At 37.2% G+C, this 15429-nt stretch overlaps 1 protein-coding gene across 3 annotated transcripts in view; it reads left to right on the forward strand.

Moving 5' to 3' along the window:
* Positions 1-15429, forward strand: part of LOC126183835 (protein FAM102A) — a 459083-nt gene that overhangs the window by 393457 nt on the left and 50197 nt on the right. Inside the window, exon 6 of one of the 3 annotated variants that reach the window (XM_049926094.1) lies at positions 6468-6872. The exons of 1 other annotated variant lie outside the window; for it this stretch is intronic. In XM_049926094.1, coding sequence (XP_049782051.1) covers positions 6468-6872 — 405 coding nt within the window. Of the gene's footprint in view, positions 1-6467; positions 6873-8191; positions 8336-15429 lie in introns of all 3 variants that reach the window. One more of the 3 variants, XM_049926095.1, reaches the window with a different exon arrangement.

Raw genomic sequence — 15429 nt, forward strand, 5'->3', positions numbered from 1 at the left:
AGTCATGTTTCGCTATAAGTGCCCACAACTGGATAATATATTTATTATAATAGATTATTAAAGTGAAAGTAAATTAATTGTACTGTGAGCCATTGCAGTCATTGTGTCTGCTACACATAGAATGTAAGAGTGTGTAAAATAATAATACAATAAAGCATTAAACCCATTGCTTTTATTCAGCCCTATGGACATCAGCAACTGCTTGGAAAATGGTAAGTTATTTGTGTCACATTCAGATGTGAGGCAGATAACGAATTCTTGTGTGAAGTGTTGAAGTGTGTTCGGTAAAATTATGTGTGTCCCATACAGGATAATTTGAATGTTACCTTACTCATAATATGCAGAATGCTTGTTTTATGTAGCTGATGTGTGAGATTTTGCATTTATTTAGGTTCAGAAAGCATCTACTGTAAATGTATATTTTGACTCACATCATTTGATTGTGTGGTAGATATTGAACCCTGCTGAAAAATGAAAATGTGAATGTGCAGTGTTTACTTTTTGTCAAGAATTTTGGGAATGTTTGTAAAAATTCTTCACCCTTTTCCTGTCCAATTTATTTGTTTTATTCTACAGTGCATCTCCCTTCTCCCTAAATAAATGATCAGTTTTTGCTGTGAAATAATATAATTTCATTATTTTAAAAATGTTTCTATGTTGGTGTGCTTCATTCGCAACAGGCAGGCATGCCATCATTGTGATTGTTTTTATTGACTGTATTTCTTATTTCAATATTATTCACTTTCAACTCAATACAAGGCAATACGTTTTGAAACTACTTACATTTATAAGAGGTTATGAAGTGGGTACATTCTCATTACATACAATTGTCTTAAAGTGCACTGTCATTGTATGCTGAGTAGATGTGTATTGAATAATGTGCCAGAGTGATAAAGAACAGATATTTGATTCCAGAAAAACCTGATTTAAGACCCTCTCTGACTACTGTGATTTAGGTTTGCTAAGATATCCTTAAATCACTCAACTAAATTTTATCACAGTACCCTCAAAGTGAGTAGTGCTGATTGTGCCCACTATGCTTGTCCAATGTAAATTGTATTTGATTGATGGTGATCTAGCAATTTACAGATTATTAAGTCCAACCAAATTGTTTGTGTGGTGTTTGTCTCCTAAATAGGCATAATGCATGCTATTCCTCCTCTTCCGTAAAAATATTTTATGTTTGCCTTTTTTTTTAAAGTAGATTAGTACTCAGAAGCCATATTTTCCATAAAATCCACATGTACAATAATATTATTGACATGATTACACAAAAATAATTCACACTAGCTAAATCAGGGGACTTAAGACATCTTAAAAGTAGATTTCAAAGGCTGTCAGATGTGACATCATCCTATCATCACAAGACATTGAAAATTTGGTGGTAGATACTCAGTAGTATGTGTTTCAAGGATATTGGAATATCTGTAACGTGTAGCTTTGTGAAGAGAAGTTAACATATTAGACATCTCAGACACATGGATCAGTTTCATCATGATTTTGGACGTGTCATATTATTACATTTTAAGAACAAAAAACGTGAATCATACACATCAGTCATTTGCTATTTACAGAGCTAGTGTGACAGGGATCAGGCATGTAGCCATCCATTGTCTTATAATAGGAAACATTCCAGCATTTTCCTGAAGTAAATTAGATAAACTGTGGCTTTGTCCAGAAGCTTGACAAGTTGTTATTTTCTATGTGACTGTCTGCCACCTAGAACCTCTTTGATTTTGCTAGTAATAATCTACTCTCATATATGTCATTGTACTGCAGCCTTGATTTTCCATAGAGAAGGAATATATTTAAATACTGAAACTTCCTGGCAGATTAAAACCGTGGACTGGACTAAGACTCAAAATCAGGATCTTTACCTTTTGTGGGGAAGTACTGTAGCAACTGAGCTACCCAAACACAACTCATGACATGTCCTCACAGCTTTATTTCCAGCAGTATCATGTCCCCTATCTTCCAGATTTCACAGAAGTTCTCCCGTGAAACTTGCAAGACTAGCACACCTGGAAGATTGAATATTGCAATAGAGCACTTGCCTGTGATAGGCAGAGGTTCTGAGTTTGTTTCAGTCCAGCACACGGTTTTAGCTTGCCAGGAACTTCTGTATCAGCACACACTCTGCTGCATAGTGAAAATTTCATTCTGGAAATATTTCAATATTATTTTGCTCTGACCTTGAAATTCGTAGCCAAATCTTTGGTGAAAGAAACAAGCTAGCTAGTAGCAGACAATTGTATTAGATTTAGAGACAATACAGCTTCCGGTCTCTCTGTGAATGTATTTTGTAGATTTTTGAATTATGGTCACAACTACAGGCAACAGCTTTACTGCATTGGATACACTGGTTCCTGTCAGATCACAGAAGTTAAACGCTGTCGGGCGTGGTTGGCACTTGGATGGGTGACCATCCGGGCTACCATATGCTTTCACCATTTTTCGGGGTGCACTCAGCCTCGTGATGCCAATTGAGGAGCTATTCAACCAAATAGTAGTGGCTTCGGTCAAAGAAAACAAATTATAACAACCAGTAGAGTGGTGTGCTGACCACACGCCCCTCCTATTTGAATCCTGAGCTGAGGACGACACAACGGTCGGATGGTCCAGTTGTGACCTGAAGACGGAGTTCTCACAACTACAGATAGTGCCCAGTAAATAAACTTACATATCCCAGAATGAAAGGAGGTGAGAGAGAGAACAGCAATAGCAAAGGTGTGAAGGCAAGTCATGAGTTACCTATTGATGTTCAGTCATTAGAGCATTTTTCCATGAAAGGCAAAGGATTCAAGTTAGTCCTGATATGGCACACATTTTTAACTTGCCAGAAAGTTTCATACTCGTACACTGAAGAGCCAAACAAACTGGTACCCTTGCCTAATATTGTGTAGGGCTCCCGCAAGCACGCAGAAGTGCCACAACATGACGTGGCATGAACTTGACTAATGTATGAAGTAGTGCTTGAGGGAATTGCACCATGGATCTTGCATGGCTATCTGTAAATCTGTAAGAGTACGAGGGGGTGGGGATATCTTCTGCAACAGCACGTTGCAAGGCATGCCAGATACGCTCAATAATGTTCATGTTTGGGGAGATTGGTGGCCAGCAGAAGTGTTTAAACCCGGAAGAGTGTTCCTGGAGCCACTCTTAGCAATTGCCCAAGTCCGTTGGAATTCACAATGTACATGAATGGATGCAGGTGATCAGACAGGATGCTTATGTATGTGTCACCTGTCAGAGTCATATCTAGACACACCATTACAGAGCCTCCACCAGCTTGAAAAGTCCCTTGATGACATGCAGGGTCCCTGGATTCATGAGGTGGTCTCCATACCTGTACACGTCCATCCGCTCGATACAATTTGAAATGAGACTAGTCTGACCAGGCAACATGTTTCCAGTCATCAGCAGTCTAATGTCAGTGTTGATGGGCCCAGGCAAGGCATAAAGCTTTGTGTTTTGCAGTCATCAAGAGCACACGAGGTGACTTTAAGCTCTGAAAGCCCATATCAATGATGTTTAGCTGAGTGGTTCACACACTGACACTTGCTGATGGCCCAGCACTGAAATCTGCAGCAATTTTTGGAAGAGTTGCACTTCATCGAATCTCTTCAGTCATCATTGGTCCCATTGTTGCAGGATATTTTTCCGGTTGCAGTGATGTTGGAGATTTGATGTTTTACCAGATTTCTGATATTCATAGTACACTTGTGACATGGTCATAGGAGAAAAGAAATATATTTCATTGCTACCTCAGAGATGCTGTGCCCCATTGTTCATGCGCCGACTATAACACCACATTCAAACTCACTTAAATCTTGATAACCTGCCATTGTAGCAGCAGTAACTGATCTAACAACTGCACCAGACACTTTGCTGTCTTACATAGGCGTTGCCGACTGCAGCGCCGTATTCTGCCTGTTTTCATATCTCTGTATTTGAATAAGCATGGCTATACCAGTTTCCTTGTTACTTCAGAGTATATGCTGTGACAGGAGATTTTTGGATGACTTGAACAGTCAAAGATTTGTATAAGGGTGTGTTGTCTTTGTGGAAAAGAGGTACCTTCTTTGGAAGATGTAGATGTGTGCTCTTGGAGACTTACTCTGTGCGTGTCACACCATGAGAATCCCCGTAACTGGTTGCCACGATTTTTCCTGCAGATTGCACCTTTGTAATGTCCATATAATTTTTCACTCTTTGTCAATCCTGTTTTGACATGTAACAATCAATTCATACTGCATTTACTGATATGAAATGTGTGAAAATTAGTGAAATTTCATTTAAAGAAATCTGCAATTCCTATAGCACTGTTGATTTGTATGCGTTTGTGAGCAACAGTTAATGGTTGAAAGCTTTGTCATAGCCAAACAATTCGGTGAACAGGTAGTGCATATAGTTTGTGAAAACCTTTACAAAGCACTAAGGTTCTTTACCTTCAGTTAGTGTCGAGTGTGATATTGACAATATAGTGCTGAAAATTTGCAATTTTATAGCTCTTTAACCTTCCTCAAATCATCATCCATCATCATCATCTTAGTCTTCTTCTTTTTTTTTTTTTCTTCTTCTTCTTCTTCAATAGATGCATGACCATGCTTAAATTCAGCAACACAGAAAATGAAATGAAACAATGCTTCTTTATTGTTTGATCAAACCCAATGAGAGAAGCAATTTTTCTCAGTGAGTAATTGTGTTTTGTACACATTTTATCAAAAATCTCTCAACAGGTTGCTTACATAATCACTACAGACAAACAACTGACTTCATAGTGCTCCATCTAAGGAATTCTACTTTCCAAAAGGTCATAGAGTGGCAGGAATGTGACCAAAATACTGTGTGGGACCAAGAACTTTGACTTTGTATTATATATTACAGCAAGTAATGGAATCAGAATACTGAGTTCACAATCAATATGTGCAAGTGTTGTTATAGAAACTGGCATTGAAACATTTCTAACATTCACTGCAGTCCCTGTATACACTTAATTCCAGTTCGTTAGCTGTAAAATGTCATTAAGGAATGGCAGGCCATTTTGTATTTTTTTACAGTTGTATTTGCAAGTATGCCAAGAATTTCAATGAATAAAATTTGGAAATGTGACATAAGTTTTAAACCAAATGTTATGCTGGACCAACATTCAGGAAGTAGTACAATGTTGCTATGATTGTTAGAGATTTAGGGAGCTAAATTTCAGTCCATTATCCATTACTTCAAAATTTTTAAGGAAAGAACATGTGAAGCAAGTTGCTCCTCAAGATTTGTTACTTCCATGTATAATGTTATCTTAGAATAATTCCAGGGTTTCTGACACACATATGGTTCAGATACTTGTTACATGCAACACTACTGCACTTTAAATATGAAAAATGATGCTCTGTCTTGTTGCAGTGACTCATCACTATAGTAATACTATGGTATTTATTTGTTTCTAACAGTTACTTTGCTTGTAAGGTGCTACAACGTTCCTCCAACTGATTTCCTGGTGAGGGGATGGGAGACAGAGTGAGAAGGGGGAAGAGGGAGACAGACTACCATACTGAGCAGTGTGTGAAGTGTTTGATGTTAATTGAAGTAGGCTCTTAAGACTGAGAAAGCTTTGTTTCTGTAGTCAGCTTAGCTACACATTTTTGTCTTGGACTGAGATGTTTCCTGACATTTATTGCCCCATCTAGGATGTTTAACATCCCGTCGACATCCTTTTTTTTTTTCCTCTGATGTGTGTTATTAATCCATTTTCTGATCAGTATACTTCTGCTAAACTAGTTCAGTAATTACCCATAAATGTTTGACAATGTTGGTTTTGTTTTTGGTGAAAAAAATTCATGTGGTATAACTTAGACATTAACAGTAGGAGTAACATATTAACACTTATTGTCACTTGGTAATTTGTTGTGTTTTTATATTTTTTGTAGTTTTATGCAGATTTTCAAATGCAAACTTTTTTTGTGTGAAAATTTTGTAACCACTATTAATTTTCATTGGTTGCAGATCTTTCTATTAGTATTAGTAGTAGCAGCAGCAGCAGCAGCAGCAGCAGTATAAATAATGGGGTACGGGTAGATGTTAGAAACTTAAAAATTGCAGTGCAGTCAAATAACTTAATTGTTGATTATCTTTCAACATGCATCAAGTTATACTTTTTGTTTTGAAGTATGTGCTGTTCAGTAGTAGCTGTTGGAATGAAAGTGTGGCAGGGGAGGCAGGGGAGGCAGGGAACAGCCGAGAAGGTTGGGGGCAGAGGTGGGGGGGGGGGGGATGGGATATCAAGAGAGAATGGAGAATTTTCAAATTCAATTGAAACTGGTGTTGTAACCTCAACTGTTATGAATTTTCTGTTTACTGACTGCAATTTTTCACTGACTTATAAACCTGCAGTAAAATAAATAGGTATGTATATTTTCCCTTGGCATTTGATTGTATTGTTTCTTTCCCCCCATCCTGCATGGGCTTTGTAGGTCCCCATCGTGGCCAGTTTCGGTGCTGCGTATGCATCTGTGCACTGATGTTGCTTCCTTGAGCAATCCTACAGCCACCTCTTTGAGCACTCAGTCTCCACCAAAACCTATAGTGTCAGAGAAGGCACAGTGGCATTTGTGGCCCAGCTCGTGGTCTCTCGGTCTGGGCAGCATGTGGCGTCAGCGTAGCTCCTTGTCTCCATCTAGCTGCAAAGATATACCTTCCACATCTCCCTCCTCAATGTATTTTAAAAGGTCCGCTCCTGGTGCATTCCATTTTCCTCCTTGGGCTTCCCCGCGCTTTTCACCCAAAGCTGCCTCCTCTCCTGGCATGTTACATCAGCACAGTCCTAGTTCCATTAGAAGCCTGGATTCCTCTGAAGGTGGATATGGACACATCGAAAGGTAGCGTAGAATTCTGGTTGGATGTTTTTGCTTTTGTTTGTAAGCTGGTAACTAAACTTGTATAGGATGCTTTTTCTATTTCAGCAGCTGTCTCTAGAAATTTGCCCTTGTTATGTCACACTTGTGAAAATGTTAAAATATTTATAAAATTAACAACTCTGTTATAATGTAAACTGTGCCACAAAACGTGCTTCAGTCTTATAAAATGTTCAAACAGTAATATTGCATTATCATATAGAAGTATTAATATATGTAATTGCTTTCCCAAGCTTAAATAGCTTTAGCTGTAGTCATTCATTCCATTGTAGATGTGCAGTGGGAAACAGTATATTTGTTGCTTTCAGTTACGGTTCCAAGCATACATTATAATTTTGCACTACTGCTGAGTCTTTCATGAGTAGCCTGTAATAGTTGTAGGAACAAGATACTGCAGAAATTTGTTGTTCTTGAAACTAAAAATAAAGGCAGTGTCATATAGGATTACAAAAAACAGAAAAACGGAGGGTGATGAACTTTGTAGCAACCATCGTAATTTTAATAAAGGGAACGCACTGCTTTGGCAAAGGTTGTGTGTGTCACCGCCTGAAACCAGATTATTGAGACATATGGATTCAAGTTTGCTGGTTTTCTTCTGTATTGTAGAAATTATCTTTGTGTTCTGTGGTGTAACTGCTGGAAGCAATGGAGCACTATGACAACAACATTGTCTCATTGAATTCTCTGCTAGTTGCAGACAAGAGAACTGTCTAGATTATATGTTAATATTTTTTTACCCACATAACTACTTCAAGGAAATAGTGAATATTTTTATCCACCCTGCTGTAGTGACTGTAAATGGACATCGTATCTTCCAAGTATCATTTCAGTTTTGAAAGGCATCACCTGAACAATAGAAATGTACCTTTCACGTCATCGAGTTATCTGTTGGGTACCTGCATCTTTGCTGTTTAGGGACACAGTAGAGCAATTGCATTTGTGTGTGTGTGTGTGTGTGTGTGTGTGTGTGTGTGTGGTTTTTTTTTTTTTTTTTTTTTTTTTTTTTTTTTTTTTTTTTTTTTTTTTTTAAGAGATTCTGAAGTGGTTGTGTTGTAGTTAGTGGTAGTTTTACTTTCCCATAACTGTAGTTAGTAAACGTTACCATTGAGACTGGTGTGAAAAGTAACTGAAAATGTTGTTGGTTAAAAGTTAAGAGAAATGTTATTTCTGTCTTGTAAGAAATTCTAATAAGACCTATATTTTGTTTCCAGCATGTGTTAAAAAAAATCAAAGGTTTTATCTGTGTAGTGAATGGGGGCTTTGCATATCGGCTTATCTTGCAGGGGGGTGATGTCACAGCATCACCGAAAGCTGTTTGAGAGCACATCTAAGCTGCCCACTGTGGCTATCAGCCCGGATGATCAGCCAGAAGAGAATGACACCATGTCATTACCTCCAACAATGACGTACAGGCGAAGTAGCACAGTGTCAGTCGGTGTTCGTTGTTGTAACTGCTGCTTGATATGCTGTCTGCTGTCTTTGCACAATAAGATTCCTTTTTTATTGTAGCTCAAGTTTGAAATAGATGTGGTGGGAATTTTTTTGTCCTGTGTTGTCTTCTCTTATTTTTTTAAGTGTAACAAAAAGATGATTTTGCTCAAATAACATCTGTGAATAAAATTGGTCTTTAGTATTTGTTTCCACAATCATGTAGCATGACGACTAACAATCTTTTTTTTAAACCCCATACTGTTATTTGTACTGTTTTGATGGCAGTTGTTTCTTTTATAGCTAGTCTGCACAGTGCAACTTTTCAACCAGTGGAAACAGTTTTACTAAGGGAAAATTTTGTGCTATAAATGCACATTTTTGGTCAGATACATTGAGTATTTCCGTTGCAGTTACTGGACTTCAATACCGATAATGCAAATGTGATAAGAGTTTGGGGAACACATTTATGCATTAGATTGTCGAAGTAAAGTTCAGAAACATTTGATAATACAGATATATGTTATAAATGACCACCTCATTATAAGATCAGTTATGCCTTTTATGGACTAATTTCCTCATCCATTCCTATCACCCTACTTGTGCACTGCAGATTTCTTTCATTCTCACATTTTGTCTGTCAATCACACAATAAAATTTTCTGCATACAATTTTTATTTTGTTTTATCTTTTCTTGTGTGCCCATTCATTTGCAGAATAGCAATGGTGGCATTGTTCAGAAGCTGATTTCCAAATGCAAAATGTACACTATTATTATATTTTGAAACTGTGATGCATTATAGAAAACAATTCAGCAATTTTTATGGCTTACAAGTGTAAAGAAGGAAAGAAAAATGAAGAAACAACTTCCTCTGGCAACGAACAATGTAGCTCACAAAAAAACACACCCTATTAACAAAATGTTCCAGATTACATGCACGTCAGATAATCTGCTGCAAATGATTTTCACCCAAAATATTTGTAAGTTCTGTGGATCCCTGCTAAAGTGTGTATACTAACCAAATTATACATTTGTACAGTTTATACACTATGTGACAAAAAGTATCCGGATACCTGGCACCCTCCATTGGTAATTTTGGAATTCAATATGGTATTGGCCCACCCTTAGCCTTGATGACAGCTTTCACTCTTGAAGGCATATGTTCAGTCAGGTGCTGGAAGGTTTCTTTGGGAATGGCAACCCATTCTTCACGGAGTGCTGCACTGAGGAGAGGTATCAATGTTGGTCGATGAGGCCTGGCATGAAGTCAGCATTCCAAAACATCCTAAAGGTGTTCTATAGTATAAAAGTCAGGACTCCATGCAGGCCAGTCCATGACAGGGATGTTATTGTTGTGTAACTCCACCACAGGCTGTGCATTATGAACAGGTGCTCAATCGTGTTGGAAGATACAGTCTCCATTCCCGAATTGCTCTTCAACAGTTGGAGGCAAGAAGGTGTTTAAAACATCAATGTTGGCCTGTGCTGTGATAGTGCCATGCAAAACAACAAGGGCTGCAAGCTCCGTCCATGAAAAACATGACCACACCATAACACCACCGCCTCTGAATTTTACTGTTGGCACTACACATGCTGGCAGACGACATTCACTGGGCATTCACCATAATCACACCCTGTCATTGGATCACCGCATTGTGTACCATGATTTTTTTCACTCCCCACAACATGTTTCCACTGTTAAATTGTCCAATGTTTACGCTTCTTACACCACATGAGGCATCGTTTGGCATTTACTGGTGTGATGTTTGGCTTATGAGCAGCTGCTTGACCACGAGATCCAAGTTGTCTCACCTCCCGCCTAACTGTCATAGTACTTGCAGCGGACCCTGATGCAGTTTGGAATTCCTGCGTTACAGTCTGTTACACATCACGACCCTCTTCCACTGTCAGCAGTCTCTGTCAGTCAAAAGATGAGGTCGGCCTGTACGCTTTTGTGCTGTACGTGTTCCTTCATGTTTCCACTTCACTATCACATCGGAAACAGTGGACCTTAGAGATATTGAGGAGTGTGGAAATGTCATGTACAGACATATAACACAAGTGTCACCCAATCACCTGACCACGTTTGAAGTCCATGAGTTTGGTGGAGCACCCCATTCTGCTCTCTCACGATATCTAATGACTACTAAGGTCACTGATATAGAGTACGTGACAGTAGGTGGCAGCACAATGCACCTAATATGAAATGTTTTTGGGGACGTCTGGATACATTTGATCACATAGTGTATTTGCTGACTTAATGAAACCTAGGCTCCCAAGGGCCCATTATTAGTTTTGAAAAAAGAGTAAAATGTCACCTTGTATACATCATTCTCACTGTGTGTGTGTGTGTGTGTGTGTGTGTGTGTGTGTGTGTGTGTGTGTGTGTGTGTGTGTGTGTGTGTTTTATATGATGCACCTCTCTTGGTTCCTTCTCCAAAATCCAAAGTTAGTAAACAAATCACACGTTGTTATAACAATGTTTATTTAGATGTTCAAAAGTAAAAGCATGGAGAAAATGTTAGATTCCAGAAGCTACGACATTGTTTATCCTGGCTGACACCCACAAATATGGCACTTGTCTGTTTGTCTATCAATTACAACTTGAGTTTGAAAATTGCTTCTGAACTGAAACTGTTTTACAGCAATGCATTCCTAACTCCACACAATAATATGTCACACTTACAAATATTTGGAACTGTTTACCTAACTTTGATGTGGCCTCAGTATCTAGTATGAAGAAATGTTGTTGGATAATATCCACGTCCAGGGTTCTTGAATGATAAGGCTGTGGGTAATAGTGAAGTACTTGTAAATTGTCATTTATTTATCATTTCACATAATATTAGAGACACATTTTTGAAATGTATCAAGTAAAAATCAACTCTTTTCTTTGTCTGTGTCTATTGTCTCTTCCAATTAGCTTTCCTAGTTGTTAACTCAAGTGAAGTGGAAAACAGTATGACAGAATGAAGCAATATATTGACACCAGTCCGGTATATTGTAAGATACGTAAACATTCTACAATAATCCAGAACAAATTGTGAAACAAAATATAATTCAGGTGACTTCCTTTTTTAAATTGTGCAACAAATTTGAGTTACATAGTATTTTCAAAAAAAATTATGTAAATAATATTAATTGTAATATTAAATGACAATGGTTGCAAAATCTGTAAATGTAAAATTTAGAAACTTGCTGTTACGTTGTCATATTGATTACACACTGATAGTAAAATAAACAAAAAACATAGATAGGAACATATGTTTCATGTGCATTTAAAATTGAATGATAAAAATATCAAAATTAATGAATAGCTGTTTTCAGAGTATTTATTATTGCCTATCTGTCAATGAAGTTTTATTGTGTAAGATCAAAGTTTTACAGTTATACTGAGATTTAAATGAGAAATTATATGCACCCAATGACAGAAAAATTCTATAAACATCAACAAGTATGACATATACAGTTTGTCTGAAATCCAGTTCACAGGTAGCCAGAATTTAGGAGGTATATTATAGTTAATTAACTGATCAGAGGTTCTCAAAGAGCTAGATTCATTATTGTGTGTGCGTGTGGTGGGGGGGAATTTAATGTATTTTGCCATGCAGAGGTTCAAACTCGTGAGAGAGAGAGAGAGAGAGAGAGAGAGAGAGAGAGAGAGTGGAGGAGACAAAATTGTGATGTACTTCAGAGGAGAGAATAAACTTCAATAAAACAGTAAAAAACAAGGCAGACATTGGTGGGGCAGTGGCAAAGTATTATTCTTGTCTTGTAAAATATGGTGCCAGGAGATTAAAAAAAAGTCCAACAGAGGATAGACCTGTGAACTCTCTGAATTACTTCTCTGAAAATTGTCAGTCACTACCACTTATCCTATTTATAAAAAGCAAGATGAATTACAACAACCTCATATTTGTTAAATATATTTTTCAAAACAATTATCTGGTTGAGTGTGAAAAATAGCTAGCAAACAGAATCTGCCTTCAGAAAGATATTCCTCTTAGAGTATGTCAGAATCGGTAGCCAGGTGTTGCTGTACAACATTCTTCAGCACATAGTATTGTAATATGGATAATGAACATGCGTATTCAGTAATAATGCAAGATTAGTTCTTAATTGGATGTTATGATGCCTTTTCTTCCCTTCAAAAGGAGAAACACATTATGTGACAAATCCTACTTCCTGGAGTTTATCTGTTATGTAATTCCATATTCATCTGCATACTTCATTACTTTTTCATGACATATCTTTCCACATTTCTTATCACTGAGATACTCTGCAATGGAAAGAAAAACGTTGCACAAAAAAATTGTTAGTTCTGCAATGCATCACAAATTTCTGAATGAATAATTGCTATGAGGGAGTAAGAGAGACTTGGTTACCTGTAGTAAGCACAACGAGAGGGAAGTTACTGTATTAACAGTGCCTTTCCATGATAAACACTATTCCCCCCACACCGCACCCCTTCTCCAAAATCCCTTGTCTCGATCAAACTGTATCTTTTAAAATAATGTAAAGTTTATGGGAAACAGTCCATTAGTCTCCTGAGAAAAAGAAAACGGTCTGCCTCTACAGTTGCAGCCTCATTTTTATTTCTGTGTTAAATGTTTTTGGTAGTATTCGGTTGGTACATAAGTTTTTAGTGTTTTTCCATAAGTTCAATAAACACAACAGATCCACAAAACAGAGACTTCAGACTTTAGTCATCAATAACATATTCTCCTTCACTATTTACAACAGTCCACCAATGCTGGGTTAACTTTTCGATTCTGTGACTCTAGAAACCATGTGGTTTTGAGGCAAAGAACTTGTCAAGCCATGTTTGGAGCACGTTTTCATAAAAAAGGAAGTTCCTTGAAGGTTGTTCGATAGAGAGAGGGAAAGGTGGAAACCAGAGAGTGCATGATCAGCTGAATAAAGTGGATGTGGAATGATTTCTCAATGAAAGTCCTATGTTGTGTTTTCGGTTGGTCTAGCAGAATGTGGGCAGATGTTATCATGGATTAGCATCATTTCACACTGTCTTTGGATCACTGCTCTTGGATTCCATGTGCAAACATCTCTGTTGACAATAAATGTCAACAGTGATGGCTACACAGCAGGAAAACTATTCTTAGTACATAATTCAGTTGTTGTTATGCCAGATTCTTAACATTATCTTTTCTGAATGCATGAAGGTTTCTGCACAGGGAGTTGTTGCTTTGTTTGGGTTCAACCATTCGTTTCTTTCCCTTTTGTTAGGATAAAGACACCACTTCATCATCAGTAACAGTTCAGGATAGGAATGGTTGGTGGTGGTCTCGAACCAGTTGATGACGAGCATATATGGCCACCCGCTGATTTTTGTCATTTTGGGCTAGAGTATGCAGTACACACATACCTGATTTTTGACACTTCCCCATTGCATGCAGCTGTTGCTCGATGGTGGAATTATCACAGAATATCACATTTGCTAGTTCTTGAGTACACTGATGTGGATCATTGCGGATTAAATGTTTAAACAATCTTTATCAAACCATGAAAGTCTTCCTGAATGTGGAGAGTCACTGATGTCAAAACACTCCTCGTTATAATGAGAAAGCCATCTTCTTGCCATTTGTCCAATGGCATATTCCCATACACAGTGCAAATGTTCCTGGCTGCCTCCGCTGCTGTCACTACTCTACTGAACTCAAACAGAAAAATATGTCACAAAAAATTGCAGTTTCTTCCAAATAACAAAATGACAGTATGTAAACTCAAATAGCAACAGTGAATTACAGATAAAAAATGGCAATCAATAAATAAACCCATAGCTACCAGAATACCAACATGCAAAACAAAAAGGCTATGAACTCATGCACCAACCTAATATAATTGTTTAATTTGTCTCCATAATGATTGTTGTGAATGAAACTTCCCGTCAATAAATGCTTGATTATTTTATTTCATGACATTAATTATTTAGAATTTCGGTATTTTAATGAGTATAGAACAGTTTGAACCAAATATTTCAACACATCAGACTTTCATTTAAAGAGGAAGTTATTAAATGCATATTTGTTCTGTGGTACATTTTGTCTTCAAGTAAACTACTCCTTTTCAGAATATTGGTATATTGTCTTCACAGTAATTTACTTAATTTAAGTTAGTACTACTATCATTTTCCAGTTTTGAAATATTTTACAGTTTCATTATTAGTTTTTTTATAAGATACATGTTAGTGGTGTATGAGAAACTGCTAAGTGGATAATTTCCCAGCGGTTTCTTATAACATTTTTTAAAAATACTTTCACATGGATGTTATGTGACTAAACACCTCCTGTGAAAAGGTATACTTCTTACAGAATCACATCCAGGATTTTCAAGTGGATTGTGTGTTCATTTTATCTGTGATCTGTGTGAGTGATTTCACGGCTGTGACCAATTACAGCCAACTGGTGTCATAAACTACATTGGAAAATGCCTTCTTAGAAGACTGGCGAAGGAAGTATATCTTTCTTGTGTGAATCAAACCTGCTTTCAAGAGTTTATCTGTTGGGTAAGTGAAACTAATTTCATTTACCCAACACAGTAACTTGATATACAGATTTACTTAGTTTTCCACGACTTCTTACTAACACTTTGATCATTTGAATTTAACATTACATAATCAACTGAGAGTGAAGAAGCTGAATGCTTTATTCAGAACTGAAGTAATACACTCAGCAAATAGTTTTTGCAAATAACATTCAGTTTATTCACCTGGTAAGTCAGTTCTTGGCAGTTCACAAGTGATCAACAGTGCAATCTACAGTAGAAAAGACAGCCTGATGGGACGCCATTGCAGGTAAAACTGAAAGACCAATAGTTACATGTGTGGTTAATAAGGAACAAAAATAAAGCCTTTTTTGTGTATATCAGTGCACATTATATGACATAAAATATTCCATAAAAAACATTACATTGATATTAAACTTCAACTCTCATTCCATATTTTTATAAGCTGAATAACATATAGTCTTCAGAATTTACCTTTCACTCTGTAGTGGAGTGAGCACTGTTTCGAAACCTTTTGATAGATTGTAACTGTGTACTAAACAGGAGCCCGAACTTTGAGCTCAGCCCAGT

The sequence above is a fragment of the Schistocerca cancellata genome, chromosome 4 (genome assembly GCF_023864275.1).
Source record: "Schistocerca cancellata isolate TAMUIC-IGC-003103 chromosome 4, iqSchCanc2.1, whole genome shotgun sequence".
Taxonomy (NCBI): domain Eukaryota; kingdom Metazoa; phylum Arthropoda; class Insecta; order Orthoptera; family Acrididae; genus Schistocerca; species Schistocerca cancellata.